At 51.5% G+C, this 21,134-nt stretch overlaps 10 protein-coding genes across 10 annotated transcripts in view; 5 read left to right on the forward strand and 5 right to left on the reverse strand.

Annotated features, from left to right (window-relative positions):
* Positions 1–1,729: 1,729 nt before the first annotated feature.
* PpBr36_04433 (uncharacterized protein) lies at positions 1,730–3,619 on the forward strand (the record flags this gene model as incomplete). Its single annotated transcript, XM_029891593.1, has 7 exons — positions 1,730–1,942; positions 2,070–2,106; positions 2,189–2,256; positions 2,349–2,439; positions 2,540–2,645; positions 2,776–3,039; positions 3,169–3,619. 7 exons carry the CDS (start codon positions 1,730–1,732, stop codon positions 3,617–3,619), a joined length of 1,230 nt encoding a protein of 409 aa, XP_029749266.1.
* A 712-nt stretch (positions 3,620–4,331) lies between these two features.
* On the reverse strand, positions 4,332–6,355 carry PpBr36_04434 (uncharacterized protein; the record flags this gene model as incomplete). Its single annotated transcript, XM_029891594.1, has 6 exons — positions 4,332–4,448; positions 4,597–5,224; positions 5,347–5,636; positions 5,701–5,748; positions 5,811–5,999; positions 6,152–6,355. The coding sequence occupies 6 exons, from the start codon at positions 6,353–6,355 to the stop codon at positions 4,332–4,334; spliced, it is 1,476 nt and encodes a 491-aa protein (XP_029749270.1).
* Positions 6,356–7,817: 1,462 nt separating this feature from the next.
* PpBr36_04435 (uncharacterized protein) lies at positions 7,818–8,870 on the forward strand (the record flags this gene model as incomplete). Its single annotated transcript, XM_029891595.1, has 4 exons — positions 7,818–7,941; positions 8,290–8,325; positions 8,410–8,522; positions 8,592–8,870. Coding segments are annotated over 4 exons (552 nt in total), but the record flags the coding sequence as incomplete, so codon positions are not given.
* Positions 8,871–10,600: 1,730 nt separating this feature from the next.
* Positions 10,601–14,066, reverse strand: PpBr36_04436 (uncharacterized protein; the record flags this gene model as incomplete). Its single annotated transcript, XM_029891596.1, has 3 exons — positions 10,601–10,973; positions 11,052–13,449; positions 13,556–14,066. The coding sequence occupies 3 exons, from the start codon at positions 14,064–14,066 to the stop codon at positions 10,601–10,603; spliced, it is 3,282 nt and encodes a 1,093-aa protein (XP_029750325.1).
* Positions 14,067–15,911: 1,845 nt separating this feature from the next.
* Positions 15,912–17,300, forward strand: PpBr36_04437 (uncharacterized protein; the record flags this gene model as incomplete). Its single annotated transcript, XM_029891597.1, has 1 exon — positions 15,912–17,300. The coding sequence occupies one exon, from the start codon at positions 15,912–15,914 to the stop codon at positions 17,298–17,300; it is 1,389 nt and encodes a 462-aa protein (XP_029750324.1).
* A 593-nt stretch (positions 17,301–17,893) lies between these two features.
* PpBr36_04438 (uncharacterized protein) lies at positions 17,894–18,299 on the reverse strand (the record flags this gene model as incomplete). The annotated part of the gene is made up of 2 exons (XM_029891598.1): positions 17,894–17,949; positions 18,125–18,299. 2 exons carry the CDS (start codon positions 18,297–18,299, stop codon positions 17,894–17,896), a joined length of 231 nt encoding a protein of 76 aa, XP_029750320.1.
* On the forward strand, positions 18,139–19,485 carry PpBr36_04439 (uncharacterized protein; the record flags this gene model as incomplete). The annotated part of the gene is made up of 1 exon (XM_029891599.1): positions 18,139–19,485. One exon carries the CDS (start codon positions 18,139–18,141, stop codon positions 19,483–19,485), a length of 1,347 nt encoding a protein of 448 aa, XP_029750319.1.
* Positions 19,096–19,732, reverse strand: PpBr36_04440 (uncharacterized protein; the record flags this gene model as incomplete). The annotated part of the gene is made up of 2 exons (XM_029891600.1): positions 19,096–19,486; positions 19,677–19,732. The coding sequence occupies 2 exons, from the start codon at positions 19,730–19,732 to the stop codon at positions 19,096–19,098; spliced, it is 447 nt and encodes a 148-aa protein (XP_029749466.1).
* A 270-nt stretch (positions 19,733–20,002) lies between these two features.
* PpBr36_04441 (uncharacterized protein) overlaps positions 20,003–21,134 on the reverse strand; it is a gene marked incomplete at both ends in the record, with an annotated part of 6,163 nt that continues 5,031 nt past the window's right edge. The window contains one exon of the mRNA XM_029891601.1: positions 20,003–21,086. Coding sequence (XP_029750356.1) covers positions 20,003–21,086 — 1,084 coding nt within the window. The remainder of the gene's footprint in view (positions 21,087–21,134) is intronic.
* PpBr36_04442 (uncharacterized protein) overlaps positions 20,490–21,134 on the forward strand; it is a gene marked incomplete at both ends in the record, with an annotated part of 2,584 nt that continues 1,939 nt past the window's right edge. Inside the window, one exon of the mRNA XM_029891602.1 lies at positions 20,490–21,049. Within this exon, the coding sequence (XP_029750353.1) occupies positions 20,490–21,049 (560 nt within the window). The remainder of the gene's footprint in view (positions 21,050–21,134) is intronic.

The following is a 21,134-nucleotide window of genomic DNA, read 5'->3' on the forward strand; positions in this document are numbered from 1 at the left end:
GCGGCCACCTCTACGATGCATCGACCGCCCCGATTGGCTGCGAACCTGCTATACTGGGCTCGAGTGCTTAGGTCAGGGGGTCAATAATGTCCTTGGCAGCGGGGATGGTTGATTTCCCATCTGCAGGTTTCACAAGCGACCGACCAGGCTCATCGGTAGGAATTCATCCCAAACATTTATTCCATTCGTTCCTTGACCCATTTCATCCAAGAGAACAAACATTCTGTTGTGGTCTGATACAAAGAAATTGTTCGAGCTTGAACCAGATTGCTCTAGATCTAGTCTTGAACAGTTTAGTATCGAGATTTACTTTGATTCAGCTCTTATTTTTTGACGGATCTTCCAAGATTTACAGATTGACCTAGTGTTTTAAGTTATGTTTAAAATAATTACCTAGGTACAGATACGGGTACGGGTACAGGTACAGGTACAGGTACAGGCGACAGGCAGGGAGGTAGGTAAGAACAAGCTTTCCACCTAGAACTGCGCCAAAAAATACACCTTTACCTTTGGTGAAAATAAAGTCAGATGTTCATGACGGGATGCCACCCTCCACCTTCGGGCACTGACCTTTGATCCGTAACTTTGGAGGCGGAATCGCTGTCTGGAAGCAGGCCAATGCCTGCCAGCAAAGAGCTCGAGTCGTGATCTATCCCATCAGATCATTGGGGACCACCGGCAACAAGAACCATCTTGTGTCATGCATGGGCGGTGGCTTTGAACAAGGAAGGAACAGAGAGTATCGGCCGAAAGTGCGATACAGGAAACATTACATTACATATAGCCCAGCGCCAGGCCAGTCCCTGGACGCGCAAATGGCAATCTGGTTTTTTTTTTTTTTTTTTTTTTTTTTTTTTTTTTTTTTATATTTTGGTAAAGTCGCCCCCTCGTCCATCTTGTACTTGGCTTGCTTACATGGCTAGGGTAGTGTCTATGACAACAACTTGAACATATTTTATACACGCCTTTACTGGTGAATACATACATACTTATGCTGCTTCCATCGACAACACGGCTATTTTTTTCTGTCTTCTTAACGAAATTTCTTGTTTAGGCGAAACCCCAGAAGACATCCCGGCATCCTACACGGCCCCTTGTCACCGAGCCGGGGATCTTGCCGTTGCGGCCTTTCTTTTTTGTTGACCAGGTGTGGCCGGTGATATCCATTGGCAGGGCCCATCGGGCAATTGCCAGCACTAACGTACTGTACTGCAAGAAGTAAAGGTTGCATCCAGAAATCCAGCCTGTGCCAGTACGTTTTGCCCTTTTTCTATTCGACATGATTCCTCTTTTGCCAAGATATAACCCCGGGATCCTACCCGCAGGCATGCATGAGAACGAGTGCGGGAGGGCAACCAGGAAGAAAAGAGAAAGAAAAAAAAGAGAAGAAAAGAAAAGAAAACCCTCCGCGATCCCTGGGGTCTGTGTGCAAACCTATGTCGTTCCTCGCAAAGAACCCGCTCCTTTTATCTGATTTACCTTTTTCTCTTACTCGTGAACATACAAACAGTGGAATCCTCTCAGCCCGACTAACAAGTAGGGGGAGAAAAAACCCACCAGAGCCCATCCGCTTCTCTGCTGGAATTCTCCAGGTCATAACACAGCGTTCGTTGTAAACATGACCGTTGACACCACCTGACGATCCACCTTACGCTAGTCAAGCGCCATACGGACCCAAAACCTGGATACCACTACCTACCGTACATGGTAGTAGATCTAGGGTTTCAGAATGCCATCATATCTCGTCCCTCGAGACGACCCACAACCACCGCCGCCAACGGTCCCGTTCAAAGACTCGCCGGGCTACAGCGCCAATAAGACTTTGATCATTAATTGCGTCTTTATAGTCTTGACCACCTTCGTGGTCTCGGTGCGGCTTTTTGTGAGAGCCTTCATGACAAAGGCGCTGGGGATCGACGACCTGGTGTGCTTTCTTGCTTTTGTATGTGTCACAAAGCGCCACATTTCTTGATATGCTGGGGGACAAATCTGGGGGTCTCTTGGAGGGTTTCCTTTCTTTTTGAATCCATGCCTTTTTCTAACCTAAAAATCTCCCCCCCAAAAAACAGTGTTTCGTCATTACCCTCTCTAGCATGGAAATACATTGTAAGTCCGCGCCTCCTTTCGGCCCGTCCCGCAGAGCTTAGGCTTGGCCGTCGTGCTAACTTGGCAAATGCCTTTTCCTTAGCAATTCAATACGGCAGCGGCGCACATATTATGTATGTAACGCCGGAAGCTTTGGCGTTTTGGTTCGAGGTAAATCTTCCCCTGACATCTGAACCGAACTACATCTTTATACCCTTCTTTGTCTTCTCACACAAAGGCTAAAACCATCGTCATCGCAACAGGCCTTGGTCAACCAGACTCTCGTCTACTTTCTGGCCACGGGCTTCATGCGCCTATCCATATTGACGTTTCTTCCTCGGCTGAACAAAGATCGTATGTTGATCAATTTGCATGTTCCTGGCCTCGTACTCTCACGTCGCCCGTCGTGGAACCAAGCCACAACCACTAACATCAACTTGTCCGTGAATTTTAGTCCAAGAACGGAAGTTCAAGGTAGCTATATGGGTCACTGGCTTCATCATTGTTGCACAAACCATAGGCTGCATTGTGTACCGGCTCACCGAATGCAACCAGATCAGGTACGCTCCCGAATCTTGTCTCTTACAAGACTCCCTTTTTTTTCCCCCCTCTCTCTCTCTGTCTCCAGGCCGAATGCGTCGCATCTTGAATCGGAAACTCGTCTGACAAAACTTGTCTTCTGTGCTGTAGTGATATCTGGAAACCCCCAGATCTAACGACGGGGAGATGCGTCCCTGCTGAACAGGAAAACGCCATGATCGTCGGACACCAGTCCATAGGCCTCATCGTCGACGTCGCGCTGCTCGCCCTGCCCATATGGATCATTTATGACAAGATGCTCTTCAGCAAGAGGGCCGTACAGGTAATCTTGATCTTTAGCATTGGTATCTTTGTCGTCGTGGCGGGTATCATCCGTCTCTACATGTTAAAGACGCTCCTATTCCTGGCAGACCCGTAAGTTTTTATTTCCTCCCCTCCCGCAGTCCCCCCTCCCCCTCCCTATCCGCTAGAAGAAAATGGCCTTGCCCCAAACAAACCAATCAACTCAAATCGTACCTAAAAACGAACAAAAAAAAAAAAAAGAACCTACAACATCACGACCATCGGCGTCTGGACCGACCTCGAAGGCCACATAGGCCTATGGTGCGGCTGCTTCCCGGCCATGCAGCCGCTCCTACGCCTCCTGTCATACAAACTGAGCTTCCGCTCCAAGCTGAGGAGTTACCTCCCTCACAGAGACGGACACGACGGCAAGAACCCGGCCGGCAGCGGCGCACTCAACAACACCATCGGCAGCGGCGGCGGCGGCTGGTCCTCGGGCGCCAGCCGTGGCAAGAAGACGGCCTACGTCGACAGCAGCCGCGGCGCCGATGCGGATAACTATAGTGAGCAGGGCATCGCCGGCGGCCCGGACCTGCAGCTGAACAAGGTGCGACAGGCCGGCGACCACGGAATCAGAAAAACCACCGACGTCGAGGTCTCGATCGACGAGTGCGGTTCTCCGAGTCGGTTTGCCGAGATCCATGGATGGTGAAACCAAAGAGACCTGACCTTTTGCGCATTTCTTGGCGAGGAAATGGCGCTCCAATTTGGGAAGACAAAAGAGAAAGGTAAATATAATAACAAAATAAAACAGAGAAAAGATCTAGTCAAAACGGGATAATTTGTATTTTTTACTTCCCTGTTTTTATTCTGTCGCCAGTGGACTCTGGAGATAAATATTGAATCAGGAACTGGTCAAGGGTGTCAAGCGGAGAAATGTATTTTATGTTGCTTTTTTTCTTCTTCTTCTTTTCACCAATGATACCCGAGATGTACCACACCTCATCGGTGGTTAATATGATCTCACTTTACACAATCCATCTTGGGACACTTTTGCGGTTGGAGTAGTGCTGATTTCCAAAACATAGGTTTCCAGGGACTGATCAATGCTAGATGGTTGGGTCCCCGGACTACAAGAATTCTTTACTTTGACATAAGCTTTTTGGTGCTGTAAGTATATACGCACATTGAACTGGTCTGAGAACAGTCCGACGGTAGGTGAGCATGGCTCCCTTGTTCCAGCTAGGCCCTCTTATCGACGTAAAAACTAGGTGATCCTTTCAAAAAAAAAAAAGACACTGGCGGAATATGATTCATCCAGACCATCACAAATAAATATGTAAAGCTGCCTTTAACGAGGCTCAATCAACGAGGTTCAAATCCCGAGACACTGTGACGGTTGATTGGTTTCAAAAATTATTCGGCTAATTATAAGTCTCGCCATTCCTGTAAGTTGACTTGTATTTGGTGCCGGCGGGATGCTCGTCCGGACGAAACTTGCAGTACGGATGCGTACACTGACCATTAACAGTGCTTGGGCACTAGCAGGTTTACATGAATCGTTAGCCTCAACTTGTGACGTAAGCACAGCAGCGAACATGGCCAGGGATGGTACAGAAGTTGATGGTCGCCGAAGATAAGATAGATAGAATAAAACCTCTAAAACATCATGACAGGACGCAGGCTTACATGGTGACCGTAGATGCAGTCGGCAATATCGCAATCCTGCCCATTGGTACAAGGGTTTAACCGGGCAAGGAAGGAGATGGCAACCTTCTCCTCTGCGTTGGGCTTGTAATTATGTTCAAACCCGCACGTATCCTTCTTGGCGCATGGCCCACGAAGATAATGATTGTTGCAAAGCTTGCTGCTGCCAGTTCTCTTCTTGATATTATCCAGAACAGATTGGTTCACCTTCAGTGGCGAGTCGAGGCCACGGGCACCCGGGTTCCAAGGCGGCTGCTTGGCCGTTTTGGGAACGTTTGTCTGCTTTGGTGCCAAAGGCAGCTTGAGAGTAGGGGGAGGGCTCACGGGCGGGGCGGAAGTAACGCCCGCGTACGATATTGCCGCCGGTGCATTCTCAGTTGAACCAACTGTGGCAATGCCCGATGGCGGGCCGGACGTGGCCACTTTGCCGATTTTGTCAGATCGAAAAAGGCTGTTGGTATAGTTGATTTTGTTGACCATGGTCTTTGACAGTTCCCTAGTCATGGGTACTCCTTCTATGACTGTAACCAAATCTTTGGTATTATCGTCCAAAACATCATCAAAGAATTGGGCATAGCTTGGATCATGCGAAACACCGAGCAAGACGTGTCTGCAGTTGAGATTTCCCATATGCCAGTTGGCAGCCTCTGCCGGGGAGGAGAGTATCAAACCGAGCGTTAGTGGGAGACGGAAGACGACATGCAGCCCAGCATCAAGCACCAAATCGTTTACTTGCCTTTGATCTTGGAGCTATGGTTGGACGCCCCAGTGCCAATGTCGACAAAATCAAAAGAGGAGATGTATTGGGAAAATCCGATAAAGAAGTCCCGGAGATCATTCTCGTTTTGTATGGAACCCTCCGCCTTCAATGCCTTAGCAAGAGATGCGAGGTTGGCAACTATCTTGACCATGACTTGAATTTCGTTGGCATGGTCTCCGCACTGCTCGAGGACGAGCATGCGGAATGTGGTCGCGGCCCTCCTGCCACCCTCAATACCTTGTCGTAGGAACTCGGGCTTAAACTGAGGAGGACGTTAGATGGGCAAACGATCAGGAGTGCAAGAGTCTCTGCGTAGAAGCACTTACGACGAGGCCGTCCCCATCTATCAGTGCAATAACGTATTGATTTTGTTTCTGTGTTGTTTTCAGCAAACGGCGTCCACACTAGAGACCGAGGTTTCCAGGAAATCCCTCACCCTGTAAAGCTCTGCTCCCTGTGAATAGTAGGCCGCCCGGCCCTCGGCATCCTGTAATTGTATCTGGAGTTCTCGTTGGGCCGCGCGGGCTTCGTTGAGGTCCAACTTGGTCTCGTCAACTTCGTTTTGCAGGCGTTTATTCTCGGTACGAAGCTTATCTTCGACTTCCTTTGCATAAACCAATAGATCCTGCCAGTGGGTATGAGAAGGGGTTAGCACATGGTATGCAAAAGTGCCAAAGCTGCGAGGCATGCGGCGCGGCCAGCACAATACAAGAACAGATGGAAGGCCATCCTAAAGATGAGCAACAAGTGGAAAGTAAGAGGAGGGGACAAGCTCACCTTGATCAGACTTTCAGAGCTATCCCTGGCTATCTGCAGGGTTTGAAAGCGATGAATAAACCCCAAAAAGCTCCCGCTGACCAAAGTGCTGCCAACGGAGCTTCCGCCCACCGTATTACTTCCAATGCCCATGATGAATTGATCGGGCTGCTGTTGTTGCGGCGGCGAACGTTCCCGGCCGAGAAGGCTAAACTGTCCGTTCATAGCGAGATGGGACCGTGGGCTCTGTTGGAGCGGGCGGCTGGAGACCTGGGTGAAACTACGTGTGTCCTCTGCCTAGTGAGTAAACGCTTTCGCGATGGCGACCAGAGGATTTCGATGTCTTTTGCACAAGGTCGCTCCCGTTTGTGGGAACAGATAAGGCTTGACGGGCGTTTGTTTTGTCTGCTTGTTTGATTGTAATGGCCACCTAGCAAGGCAAGGCAGATAGGTAAAGTGGTCCTAAAAGACGGTAACAAAGGGCTTTGTTTCGGCTAGCTGCAGTTGCACATTGACATGCGCCAGTCCAGACCCTTCTTTGTTTTTTCAGTCCACAATCGTACCTATGAGAGAAGGAAACGGGCGTTTCCTGTTTGGCGGCAGTTTCCTCAGCTCCAAGAGCAAACAGGCGCAAGGAGAACGTGAGCCTGGTGAACCCTGTATCTTAACTGTACACTTCGTCAAGCGATGCAAATTTGATAATAAAAGCCAGACGAAAGAGACGAGTATCTGATGGGCGGACATGAATCCTTTTTTTGCTTGGTTATTCATGTGCAATTAATTAAACTAAGCCGGCGCTTATGTTCTGCCTGCAAGACGCTGGTTGGCCTTGGGTGGTGCAGCGCATTGGCAGTGCGGTGCGGTGCAGTGCAGTGCCTTCCACTTGATTGCTTTCACGCGCAAAGTGGCGCGGTGCGACGGCATTCGAGTAGAACCTGACGCGCTTCGTCATAGGTTGGATCCACTACAGCACCTCAAAGTGTGTGGGGAAATATGTATAGCTATGCGGACAGTGCATATTAGTACGGTAGTCCGTATCCGGAAGGGCTAGTTGTAGTGGAAGGACAGGTACCCGACTTTGTAACCAAGCACTCATCGATCAAACCACACTCATATCTAGCTCCAGTCCTCAAGTCATTACTGCAAANNAAAAAAAAAAGACAAGGTTGTAGGTGCACTTGTTCATAATACGAGACGAGCTGTTACAAGGCTTATAACTAGACACAGCGAGTGACACGCAAGGAGATCAAAAGTTAAGAAACGAAAATCTGTGTGAAGTCCTACGCTGGAAACCCTCTTCAAGATCACATCATGCTCGGCTTAGTAACATACTGGGAACATACAGCCACGCAGACCGGCAAATACGTAGGCGAGCATCCGGTCTCAAGCAAGAATTTGTGGGATGACTTTACAAACTAAAGTACTTTGCCGACGTCGAGATCCCAACGCTGAAACCTCCCCAGGGTTTCGAACCGGTGAAATTTACATACAGTACCTGCTAGGCAAGCCGAGGCAACGAGAGCATGAAAAGCAGGGCAATGAATCTAGATGGCAAAGATGTGTTGAGATCAATCCCGACAGGTTCTTACATGCGTAGGGGCTGCTAAATATCAAGCTATTCACAGAACTTGGTTTCTTCTTCGTGACACCGCACCAGGCGATGAACACAATGAAAAAAAAAAAGTAGGTTATCAAAAATTGCGCCAGGGTTGGCCCCGAAGGACAAACCAGAACGGTCGACGCCACGGTGTGCAATGCAGGTCTCCCGTTCTCCGGCTCCGTCTTCTTGATCACGGAACTCGGCCAACAAGGTAAGTATGAGGAAAGAAAGAGGGAGAGAAAGAATTAAAGAATGTCGGAGGAGGGACCAGGTATAAATAGGCAAAAATTCGCGGCTACTTGTTATCGATATGAACATCGCGCATCAACCAGCGTGTGGCTCATGCTTTGATTGGTGAAGCGACACAGGGCGGTCAGAATTTAACTTCCAAATGCTGCTTCTGGTCTGAGGGTTCGCTTAGGTAATCACCCACATTCAAAAGTCCCCATCAACCAAAAATTCACAATTTTTTCGCAAAACGGTCGACGAGATTTCCTTGTCTTTTCATTCCTTTCGACGCCAACCGCCCAGCCAGATTCTAACCCCCTCAGCTAAACAGCAACAGCCGTCAAGATGGTCAAGGTTACCAACAAGAGTATGTTTTTTTTTGTGTCTTTCTTTCCCGGAAACGATTGTTTACCGTTTAATCAGAGCCCGGCTAACAACTGGCTATCAACAGCCCTCCACTCCTCGAGGCGCAAGTCTCGCAAGGCTCACTTCGGTGCGCCTTCGAGCGTCCGCCGCAACATCATGAGCGCTCCCCTGAGCAAGGAGCTCCGTGAGAAGTACAACGTACGTAGCAAGGCTATACCTACAACACATCTATCGTGGCCTAGCTGACCCTACTCTCCCCAAAAACAGGTCCGCAGCATCCCCATCCGCAAGGACGACGAGGTCCAAATTGTCCGCGGCAGCAACAAGGACAAGGAGGGCAAGGTCACATCAGTCTACCGTCTCAAGTACGTGATCCACGTCGAGCGTGTCACCCGCGAGAAGACCACTGGCGCCTCGGTTCCCCTGGGCATCCACCCCAGCAACGTCGTCATCACCAAGCTTAAGCTCGACAAGGACCGTGAGGACATCCTGGCCCGCATCAAGGCCGGCCGTGTCACCTCGGGCAAGGCCAAGTCCAGCGAGTAAGCCTCGTGTAGGCTGAATTCAACCTCGTTATGCGGCAATCAGACATGAAACAAAACGAGAGACGACGCAAAAAAAAAAAAAAAATACAAAAAATTTCAAATTTCAAAAACGGCGAAATCGGCTTATTGGCCTCGGAGTTCTCACTACCCTCGATGATACCTGCATTCGGCCTTGGCAACCTGACAGTTTCAGGTTCGGGTCCTGGCGTCCTCAGTCTCTGGTTTACGACTCCCAACCGGCGTTGGGGGAGTCCACATTTGGTTTCTTTGGTTTTCGGTTTCGGCAATCAGGCATGGGAAAAATCGCACAACAGGGAAGTGCGGGTATCGACGTTTTCTAGAACAGGACATCAACAAGAATCGAGTCAACATTTGTTGCTCAATGGCCATTTCACATCAAAAAGCTGCTCGTCACGCTTGTGAATTGTTCCATGGGAGGTGCTCCCGAAGTCTCCTTATGGGTTATGCCCTTGGGCACCCCCTGTCCTAGCTGGGCTGTATGCCCTTGCTCGCCACTCATGCTTACCTTGACTAACATCCAGTACTGTCGCATGCCACTTATCATGAAAGGAACCCAGTAGTGGGAGCATCGAGGCAACAGAGTTCCTCTACTGCTCCTGGACAAGCTTGTGAAGCCTACTTGGCACAGTTTACCAACTTGTCCAGTGTAAGTATCGGCTGCAATGTTGATGTTGATGTTGATATGCTCTTGTGATATTTTGACCGCTAGGATATCTCCGCGTTAATCACTTAGATCCATGGTTTTCGAGGTATACGACTAGCGAATAGTAAAACAGTGCAGTTCAAATTAGTTATCAGTTCTGCGCTCTCGCCTGCAGACTTTCGCTTGAGATTGTTCCATGACAGCGGAGGTTTGATGGTGAGGAACAAGTCTTTGGAGCGAAAATCTGAACATAATCAAAAGAAACGCTATTTCGTTACGGCATGGATCTGCCCGTACTTTCTCCAACTGAAGCTTGTTTGGTTGTACATTTGCATTTGCAACGAGGTTCACAATGGATTGTCTAGTTCCGTAGCTACGTTTGCCGTGGTTTACTGACAGCAGTCAGTTTTTTGTTTGCAACCGGCTTGTCGATTAAACAGCTGTGGCAGTCTGCTCAGACCAACGGTAGGTCATGTATGCATTGTTAAACACGACGACGTGTATTAATTGCTAGCTCCAGAAGTGATTCTGATTCTGTGTTGGGCTATGGCTAATGGAAGAACCGACAGTATTGATCCCACCGTCAATGACTTTGCCTCTGGCCACCCAAAGGCAGCGTAGCTGAGATAGTGCCCCAATGACCCTGTACCGATAATATACGTTCGTTGTTGCCATCAAATAGATTCTCGATCTTTGATAAAGAAGAGACAAACAAAGAAAACCGAGATGTCAGCCTGTCACAGGGGTACCTCCGCAAACATAACACATAGTCACAAGAGTAACGAGATACATGTAATAGATGGGCTCTGTGGGGTAATTGTGACAAATAAATGCAGCAGTGCTAGAAAAGTTCATGCTTGGCTTATCTCATACAACGCCACCCGTCCCGGAGTGAGCATTATTAGCGCAAGGTCAAAGAGAAGTGTTCGATCCCAAAAGGGGACCTGACCATGGGGCATAAAGGGATGATGGTGAAATTGGCCATAACTCTTGTTAGTATACTTATGCAAAGACCAGCTCGTTCTTGTCTTGGAGAATGGTGTTGGTATTGGTAGATCATGAGACTACTAATCCTCTGGCATCCTGCCATTCATAGGAAGAGATCCCGCTGCGCGCTGCCTGTTCTCGGCGGAAACAATTCTACGGAACTGTTCTTCGAGTGACGCATGGCTCACTGGAGGGTGGTTTTCACCGACGTGCCTCTCGATAGCAGCATTGATTAGGCTTTCGTTCCGGTCCGAATCATTTGGTGGCATCGAAGACGGAGGCGAACCGTTGTGTTGCTGAACAACCTGTCCTATGTTTGGTGGAGCCATAGAGAACGTCGAGTAACTGTAAGGCGGCACATAGCCTTGTGCGTGAGTCGAAGTGACCGCTCCCGGGAGTGCCTCATTGCTTTGGTTGCCCCCATGCTTGAGCATTGATTGAAGCAGACGGACACTAAATAAAAAAGTGGCGAAATGTTAGCATTCTACACAAAACGTTTAAAACAAGTTGCCCTTATGTAGAAAGGCGCACCCAGAACTGTCCAATGAACGCTTTTCAGGCGTCTCGTTTGACTTGTCGTTTGACGACGAGCTCTGCGCAGCCCGAGGATCAACCTCAGTCGTCTCCGAAGGCACTTTCATGAAAGGCTGTGATAGACTGGCAATCCTTGCTGAGATTGGACTCTCTTGCAACTGCGCCTGGTGCGCCTTTTCGTCAGGGGTCGACGGCTGAAATGGATCGCGGGATGAATTTGGCTTATTGTATGATTTGGCTGATTCGGTCGAAACTGAGCCCCCACAGCGGCTTGCACCCGAGGGAGCTGCCACAGGTGTTGTCTCCTGCGACCCTTTCACAATTAATGGCTTGTAGAAGTTGCGTCCGTCGTATTTAGGGAGCCCTCGGCGGACCTCCTCAGGGGCTTTGCCAAGGTACAGGTAGCGAGCCCGGAGCTCATCATCAGTCAGCTCCCGCGGGTATCGGTAGTCTGTGGCGTTGGCTGTTCGAGCGTCGACCCCAGGAGGCAATGTTCCAATGAGATATGGGAGTTCGTAGCGTGTCTTTTCTTGCGTTGACGATCCCGACGCTTCAGCACCAGGTCTCTGTATGGGTGCTTTGCCCCTTGACACCTTTCCCTTGGGTTCAGCAGGTGCGCTGCTTATGCCCTCAAATTTATCCCAGGCCTTCGATCCAATGAGCAACAGGCGTTGTCGGGCCTCCTCGGTGAGACCGCTGGGTGGCATAGGCTCGCTAGAATGCGGACGGGGTTGTTCTGTGCAAGAACTAGAGCGAGGTTGGAATGGAGGCGCCAGAGCAGCACCACTGGGCAAACAGGGGCGCATTTGCATTTCATTGAGCCTGAGGTGTTCCTTTTCATCATCGAAATCAAACAAGGACGAGGCCTTGTTGCTGCTGCTACTGTTCAGTGCCGATCTGGCTCGGGTTGAATCTTTCTTGCGCAGCGCACCGGTCCGTCTTGCATTCTCCAGTGCTGCGGTGACCCTCTGCTGGTCAGGAAGACATGTGGTCACTGAAGAAGGATGCTCGGTCAGAGATCCAAAGTCGGCGGGAGCTGTCGTTTCAGTGCTGTCGGTGCTCTGCTCGCGACTTGGATAATGTTCGGCCTCGAAAACGAGTTGCTTCTGGCAAAGATCGTCAAAGCGCTTGATCTCGGCCCTGAGCATCTTGATTGTCTTGTCCATCTCCTTCTCGTCGACCTGATGCTTGTTGAAATGAAGTTGATCCTCATGGTATTTGAGAGTCCCGCGAAGTGTCTCGATTTGTTTCTTGCTGATATCACTTGGCCTAATAGATGAGATGGGTGGCGCAGCGGGAGGCTGGAAGCTGCTAGGGCCGGCGGCCTGCGGCTGCTGCAGCAATTGCTGGTGCTGCTGGTGGGCCGGAGCAGCTGTGCCAGGCGTCATTCTGTGCACAATACTAGGTGCTCCTGTAAAGCTCATTCCTGGAAAGACAGGACTCACAGGGATGCCAGTGGGGACCATTCCCGGAGTGATAGGACTAAATCCGGGAGTCATGATACCTCCGGACATGAAGGGCATTGCAACAGGCTGCGTCAAAGCACCACCAGGCACTGGGAAGAACATCTGGCCATTGAGCAAATATGGTTTGGTAAGATCAAGCTGCTCAATCGGGGAGATGTTTGGATCCTTGGTGTCCGTTTGCCGGCCGCTCACATTGCTGTTGGAACTCTTATCCTTGGATCCATCCGCTACTGCTGTGGCTGGAAGTTGGACACCCGGCTGAAACGCGCCACCTTTGACAGGAGGTACATGTGGCAACTGAAAGGAACCGAAGGGAAAGTTGATGCCCATCATTGGCATAGGCATCGACACAAATTGCATAGGCCCGGGAGTAGACGAAGCAAAGGAGCCAGGAGGCAAGTTCGCCAATATGGGCGGGAACATGGGGACTTGAGCCGTATTGGGTGGCTTGTGACCTGAGGGCGCGTCTGCCTCGCCCAGCGATGGTTTGATGTGCGACTGAGCTGGGCTACCATCAATGACAGACGGTTCCTGAGTAGATTTGGCCTTGGGCCTTTTGATTGTGGGCGAAGGAGGGCCTCTTGTGTTGGGGACTATGCGGCCGCCAGCTGTGACTCGCACATGGGTTGGAGACGCAACAGACTTGTAGAAGCGTCTGAATCCCTCGCTGTGCTGAGTAGATGGCCCAACAGGCACTCCAGCAGGCTGAGTCTGGACTGGCTCTGAAGTTGCGGCAGACTCGGGTTCATCCCGCTCACGCAGCTTCCAAGAGCCATTAGCCTGCGGAAACTGGCGGTCGCGCTGGCCCTTGTACAAAAGCTCATCAGACTCTGTGGAGGAGTCATCTTTGTTGGTACGACGAAGCGTATTCGTTGCAGGCACGCTGGCCGTGTTGACTGATCGCTCTTTGGGCATGGTAATGATTTGCGCTGGGAATTTATACGTCAGCATTTTAATATCTAGTAAATGGCTTATCGTGTCTTCCAAGAGAGTGAGAGAGAGAGAGAGAGAAAAAAAAAAAAAAAAAAAGCCTACACAGGTCAGGCCGAGCCCGTGCTATGGCCTGGATCTTGCCGCTGACCCTGCTTCCACGAAGAGCAAGAAGCTGTTCGGTCGTGTAGCACCGAGACGGCATGCTGAAGTCAAGGTAGGCAAAGAGAACGCGTGTGCGGTGATTGCGACCGCAGTGCCAGCGAAAGACAGTCGGGTACGAAGAGCCCTGGGATAGTTGTGCAGGAAGTGAGAGAAGTATGAACGAGAGGATTGGGTGAAGCTGTATGAACTCGTCCTTTTCGTTAGCAATTCCCTGCACTTCAAGCTGCGAGAGAAGAAACCTTGGGATTCCTGAGCGTCTTATAGCACCAAGGCAAAGGTCTTGGCCACTGGGCTTGACATCAACCCTAATGCATCGTTTTCCGAAATGAGCGTCACAAAAATAGAATTTGAACGCAACATGTATGGGGGCTGTGATGTCAACATCATCTCTCTGCATCTCCAACAGTTGTGGAAGAAGTCTCCTGCCTTTCCTCTTGCAAAGAAGCGACATGGTACCGCCCAAGTAGATGTTCCCCCACGAGTAGTGAAGCTGTTGGGTTAAAATGTACAATCAAGACGTTTCGAGCATGAAAACACGGATCCAAGGGTTTGGAGTGTTTGTTGCAGATTAATCTGAGAGCAAGCTGATCTGTGTCAAGCATGACGGAAGCCGAAAAGGTAAAATGGGGATTTGCAAATTTTAGGAGTCGAGGGAAATATGCTGGGAACCAGATCAAGAACTCTTACCACCAAAATTGAACCAAAACCTTCACCGAACTGGCAGACAGTCGTAGCCGAGAGCCAAACGATCAGTGTACAGAGTATTATCGGCGAGATGCCGTTCCAAAGACCAAGAGAGGAAGAAAAGAAGAAGAAGAAGAAGAAGAAGAAGAGAAGATGAACTGGAATGCCAAAGCAACCAGCGAAGAATATAAGCACAAGTTGCTAACCAGCCCTTGGAAAAGATGGAAAAGCAGTTGTCGACAATGCTGGTGGTGTCTTCAGAGATGAAGAGAATGACCGCGTCCACAAAAAGGACCAACCGGTTCTAGTAGAATTAACTGACTAGAGCTGGTGGCCGTAAGGCAGGAGCATCTCACGGCTGTCCGGCCACTCTGTTCCGGTGCACCCACCTCGACGCCGATGGTCTACTTTACCTGCCTCAGGTTTCTTGGGTAGTGAGTTTCGGCCGTTGCAATTATTCAGAGCTAAGGTCAGGGTGTATCAAGGGTGCCTTAAGGGGTAGATAAGGTAGGTGCAAATATGGACTACGCTGGAAGTGACGTGCGAGAAAACAACACGAGCACGAGTTCCAAGGCCAGGAGGAAGGTGGGGGCATAATTTTTTGATGAGCCTAAGGACTGACTTCAAGAATCTTAGCCATTGTAGGTCGGCAGCAAGGCGTTTGTCAGGATGGAACGGCCGGCAGAGATTGCTTGTGAGATCGTTTGGGGCAGGTACTGTCCAGTCACAAGTGCCTTTTCTTGCCCAAACAGCTTCTCAACATTTTAGCGACAAACCTTGACGTACTGTTTAACCGAATAAAAAAAAGCCTTGGTAGCCTGAGATCTTGGACTTGTGATTGCACGATTGTAGGCAGCATGAGGGCAGGTCGCAGGAGATCCAGACTGCCGCTATAGCAACATAAAACTGTACTTGCATACCTGATGAGTGCGGTAATTGAAATTCGCCAAGACGAACATGTCGTCTAATCGTTACGGTCTTGGTTGAAATCGACGATCGAATTTCATGAATACTGTGAAATGCCTATGGTAGGTACGTACCTAGGCAGCGAACAAACAAAACATCGTCGTAACCATTACTGTAGTGCCTAATTTCTGGCAGTGGAGTTAAGGAACATCGACAGCAAGCCTTTGACCACCTGCTACAGCGAGAATATCACGTGGTGCTTCTACCGGCAAGTATCATTTTAGGCCGGAATTAGTTTTAGCGACCATATCAGTTAGTTAATATTGACATTGGCTGCAATTGTGAAACAAATACATCATGCGATGCCAAAATTCCATTGATATTGAACATGTCGAAAAGTACACCAATAACTAATGAGCTGTTGAAGAAGCTCCAGGTCTTAGATATGACCAACCGGTTCAACCCAAATTGGAGCCCAAAGGATTCATAGCTGGTGCTCTCGTCCCACCATATGTTCATCAATCACCCTCTTGTTTAGTCTCAGTGCCTATCCCCGCTACGACCCAAAGAACGCTCTCTAGATATGTTCAAATTACTGGATCTCCCTCTGGAACTTGTCCACGCGGTTTTGGTCGCCGTAGCCAGGTCTCGCAGTGTCTCTCGTACACTGCACATCAGGCTCGTCTCTCGTTTCTTCGCATCAGCCATGACCGATGCTTTATTTGCTTCTGGCAAACTCGGCCTTGACGGACCTGATTCCTGCCTTTTCGGCACCCACATCGACGAGGCTCCGGGATTGGAATTATGGTCTCGCTACATGATCTATATTGGTTTCTCGCGCAATCGGCCGGATCTATGGAAGCTGAAAACCCTCCATCGGGTCGTCGAGGCCATCGTGCACCATCCTAAATCACGGTTCGCGCAGACTCGGCAAGGGAAAGAATTCATGAAACCCAAGAGCCAAGTTAGAGACTGCTTCACTCTGCTCTGTCGCCTGCCATCCAACACCCGTCAGCGTGGACTCTTTAGCAACTATAAAGATGCTAACGGCTGGAACAAACCAGGTGTCTTGATGAGCCCTAAGGCCGATTTTCGCTCCAGCCTGATCGCCGGCGCGGCCCATTTAGACGAATTGGATGTTGTACAAGATCTGGTAGAAAGCCTCGACTGTGACTTGCACGATGCCACTGCGACTGCCATATCCGACGCCGCCTCCACAGGCAACCTAAGCATCGTGTTGTTCCTCCTATCGGGTAAAAATGGCCCCGAAAGCTACGCCAGGGATATGAAGCTGGTCATTCTGGGAGCTGCCTGGGGTAACCAGCCCGAAATCATCAAGTGGGCTCTGTCTCAACTACCACGGCCGGTCTCGCCGCTGGAAGAAAGGCACCACTTCAACCGGATGCACCGTATTCTTCTAGACGCAATGAGCCTAACCACTTGTCTTGAGTGCTTCCGACGCTGTTACGAATACCAGCCTATCGTGCACGTTAGCCCCGGATGTTGCCACCCCCTTTCGAGAGGCAACAACATCATGGCCAAGGCGGCGGGGCGTGGCGATCTCGACATGTGTGCTTACATGATGGCCTCATGTCGTCGCAGTCCCAATGGCCTGATCAAAGGCGAAAAAGATCCCCAGGTATTCCAAAAGTATTTTCGATCACCTTTGCGGCACGCTGCCCAAGCAGGGAGGAGCGACGTCGTAGAATTCCTCCTCTACTCTGGTGCCGATTCTGTCCAGCCAAGCAGGTTATTCATCTCCGGAGATCTGCTTTCCTCGGAAGAACCCCAGTCTGTCTTCAACGCTGCCGTCCAGGGTGGCTCAGTGCGCTGCCTTGAGTTGATCGTGGAAGCATACAACAAAAAGACGAGCCAGCTCAAACCAGGCCTGCTTGCTCAATTCTGGACGGGTGAGCTCAGCGAGGGCTTTATGCTTGCCGTAAGCAGAGAGAACGAAGACCTGGTTCTGTTTTTACTACAAATGTGCCACGACCTTGACTTGAAGTCCTGGGATGTTGCCGAAGACGCACTCAGGGAAGCACAAAGTTTGGAACTGGAGTCTATGATTGAGCTTCTTCAGAGCCCTCTGCTCTAAGACTCGGAGCTAAACCATCACTTTTACTGGGGTGCACTTGGGATATGCCGATTCTTGGCAGGACCAATCGGGTCATATGGTGCCAAGAATATTAACCATATCCGCAAGGCAAGACTCCGGACAAGCGTTACTCAAAACCCTCTTCCACAAGCGCGTACCTGGCGGCTTCAGGACAAGCAAAGTTACTTGGCCAGTCAGCCACTTGAGGATGTTTAACCCGACTTGGCTTTTGTTTCTTCATATTACGTGGAAGGTGGGCTTCAGGCTCATCATCTTACCCCCGACAAACCCCACACTCACATGTAACTGAGCGATCTCATTGCCATTCTTTGACTTCCCCGCACTCTGTCAACCCCAGATTCGCGTCGTGCCGTATCCAATACTCCGGAAAACCGCCGAAAGCACTGGACCTTTGCCAAGCCGTGCCCATGACGCTACCAAATACCGTCCTTCCCCTTTTGAGTGGATCACGGTTGTTACTGCGCGGGGACAATGTGGCTTTCCATCATCTGCTCATGAATAAATCGGGTTGAAAACTCCACCAAACGCCTTGCTGGTATCGAGTTTTTCCACCAAGGACGCGACAGGGGATGTTAGCCGTAGTTGACCCGGCTCCGAGCTGTTCGGCAGTTGCGCGAGGAGCTCATGGCTGATATAGTATGATGTTTTTGTCGCTGTCACTTACATCACCTTGCGTGTTAATAGAAGTACCTGGCTTGGCCAGCGAGATATAAAAGACCGCGCAGGTCTCTCAAAGCGTAGATGGGTTGACTGCGGTCCAGAACTGTCCTACCAGCTTCATATACTTCTTCTGTGGCTCTTACGTGCCCGCACTGCAATGCTCTCCATTTCTTTCTTGGCGCTGGCCCTGGGTGTTTTCGCCCAGAAAGTCTTGGGTGGCGTCTCGGTCCGTAAGACGGGCACTGCGCCTACCGGCTGCGAAGTCGACTTTACATTAGTCAACGAGACAGCGTCGCGTGTCATCGTTGCCGGCGGCATCTTTCCCTTTACAGACCAATGGCACACCGGCTGGCAGTATTCCGGCGGATGGAGCCCCAAGGAATACCAGCGTGGTGACTTTATCCTACCGCAAACCGCTGGTGGTCTTGGAGGTGCCGACTGGCCATATGTCATGGAGAGCGATGGCCAAGGCAGCTGGCACCTGACGGTACCGATGCCGTCTGGGACGTACAATTACGCATTCTTGGTCGACTGCGAAGTCCCGGCGAACTGTTCTTTCGCAAGCGGCAAGTGGGTGATCGACCCCGAGAACCCGCCTTTTGTAAACGTCCCAGGTGACCAGACCGCCTCGTCCTTTCAGGTACCCTTCGATGCCGAGTTCCAGGGCACCCCGGCTGGTGGTTCGGACCTGGACTTTGACTACGCCCTCCCGCGCGCCGAGGCTAGCGAGCGTGGCACAGTGGCGACGGTCAACTACACGTCCCCGGGCTCCGTCTGGCCCGCGCCCGACGTGCATGACTGTGCAGTGTACACCCCGCCGGGATATGACAGCAAGTCAGACCGTGAATACCCCCTTGTGTACCTCTCGCACGGCGCCGGCGGCAATGGCGATGACTGGCAGAATCTAGCTCGCATGGGCAACATCATGGACAGCCTGATCGCCGGGGGTTTCATTGAGCCCACCGTCGTAGTCACGCCGAGCTTCTACAACATCGCGCCCGAGTATAACTTCACGTATGGCCTGCCCGCGCGAGCGCCCGAGGCCCCCGTGGTGCGTGAGAACTACTTCGCGCACCTCTTCCCCTTCATCGAGGCCAACTACCGCGTCTCCAAGTCACCCTCGCGCCGCGCCTTTGCGGGCCTTAGCCTCGGCGGCCGCCTCACGTACGAGATGTACATCAACGCCACCGACTACTTTGACTACTTTGGCATCTTCTCGGGCGCGCAGGGCATGGTGAATGCGTCGCACCTGGCTCCCCGCGCGGCAGAGTTTAGGCGCAAGGGCGTCTTCAACTCGTACGGCCTCTACGACTTTACCTTTGACATGGACCGGTCCCTCGAGGTCGCCATGAACGCGAACCGCATCCGCTACGTCAGCCGCATCCAGCCGTGGGGTGGCCACTACTGGCCGACCTGGATGGACTGCCTGTATCACTTTGGGCGCCAGGCGCTGTGGAAGCCGTTGCCTTTTGATGGACGCACCGGGAGGAGTGTAAAGGATTAGGCTATTCGCAATGTGAACGGATTGTGATATTGCCTGCCTTGGAGCGGTATAAATTCTTGGGTGAGGGGGTGGGTAGAGTCGTATTTTCCGCCCAGGCTGTGCAATTGTGATGACTTGTGGCCAAGTCAAGGGGCGAACCAGCAATATACACGCTTGTATCATGAACCTCACCGTCTCCCGTTCCCACTCACGTCATGCTCGACCGGGTTTCAAAATCTCCAGCTGAAAGATGCGGCTCCGAGTGCATGATACCCGTTGAAACTTGTCTCCATTTTTTTCTGCCATATACAACTGAACGTGAATTACGGGTTTCGAATATTATATTTGTTATGCGGGAGACAAACGCACACCGGAGTATGATGCAGTATGCGACCCAGAGCAGTGTATTTGGGGCACGAGTGACCACTTACTTCATCGACCTTTAGATGGAGGGCTAAGTCAGCTCGAGCCACATCTGGTCCTGCCACCAATCACACTAAACAGCTACACAAACACAGACAAGCATCTCAAAAGTAGATCAAGAGGAAGCCTGCGCTGTATTAGCCGGTGCCGTCGCCATCGACGTCGTGGTGGACGCCTTCAAGTTCTCCCTCACCCCGGGGGCGAAACCCTCCATGATGGCCATCAACTCGTCAAATACCCTCACTCCGGCGGCGCGACCCTCATCGCTCCGGACAAACACGCTCTCGTTGGCGAGCTCGCACGAGTCCATGTACTTTCCGTGGGTCTCGCGCCCGGCCGCCGCCGCCGCCACCAGCGTTCTGGCGCCGACCTCGGTCTTGCGGCCCAGGATCAGCAGGCCGAGGCGCAGTAGGGCGCTGAGCGGGAAGGGGCAGTGGCGGAACAGCTCGGACTGGCACAGGCCCGGGTTTAGCGAGTTGACGACGACGGGGCTGTCCGGGCCCAGCCTGGCGGCCAGCTCCCTGGCGAGCAGGATGTCGAGCAGCTTGGTCACGTTGTAGCGGTCCTCGTTCATGTCGGCGGCGCTCTTAAAGGCGTCAAAGATGGGGCCCTGGCGCTTCCTCTCGGCAAAGCTGGCAAAGACGTGCGCGTCCGAGGCCACGACGGCAATGGTCGGCTCGACATTGTGCTGGGCGGCGGTGCGGCGCATGAGTGGGAGACACAGCACGGCCATGAGGAAGGTGCCGATGACGTTGATGGCGACGCTGCTCTCCCAGCCGCCCTCGCACTCGACAAAGGCGCCGATGGCGACGCCGGCATTGAGAACGAGCGAGTCGAGCCTCGGCAGCTCGCGCTCGACCCGGGCGCAAAAGTCGCGCACGCTAGACCCGCTCGACATGTCGACCTGCCACACCTCGACGGCCAGGCGCACGCCCGCCGCGCTGGGCGGCCGGCTGCTGCGCGTCGACACCTCAATGTCGGCCCGCGCCACCTCGCCCTTGGCCGTGTCGCGGCATGCCAGTATCACCTTGGCCGCACCCAGCCGGGCAAAATACCGCGCCGCCTCCCGGCCCAGCCCGCTGTTGCCGCCTGTCACGATCACGGTCTTGCCGGTGAAGTCAGATTTCGGCTCCGGCAGCGTTTTCAGCTGGGTTCTGATGAAGTTGGTCACAAAACTCGGGCCGCTGTGGAGGCGCTGCCTTTGTCAACAACAACAACAACAAAAAAAAAAAAAAAAAAAAAAAAAA

The sequence above is a fragment of the Pyricularia pennisetigena genome, chromosome 6 (assembly GCF_004337985.1).
Source record: "Pyricularia pennisetigena strain Br36 chromosome 6, whole genome shotgun sequence".
Classification (NCBI taxonomy): domain Eukaryota; kingdom Fungi; phylum Ascomycota; class Sordariomycetes; order Magnaporthales; family Pyriculariaceae; genus Pyricularia; species Pyricularia pennisetigena.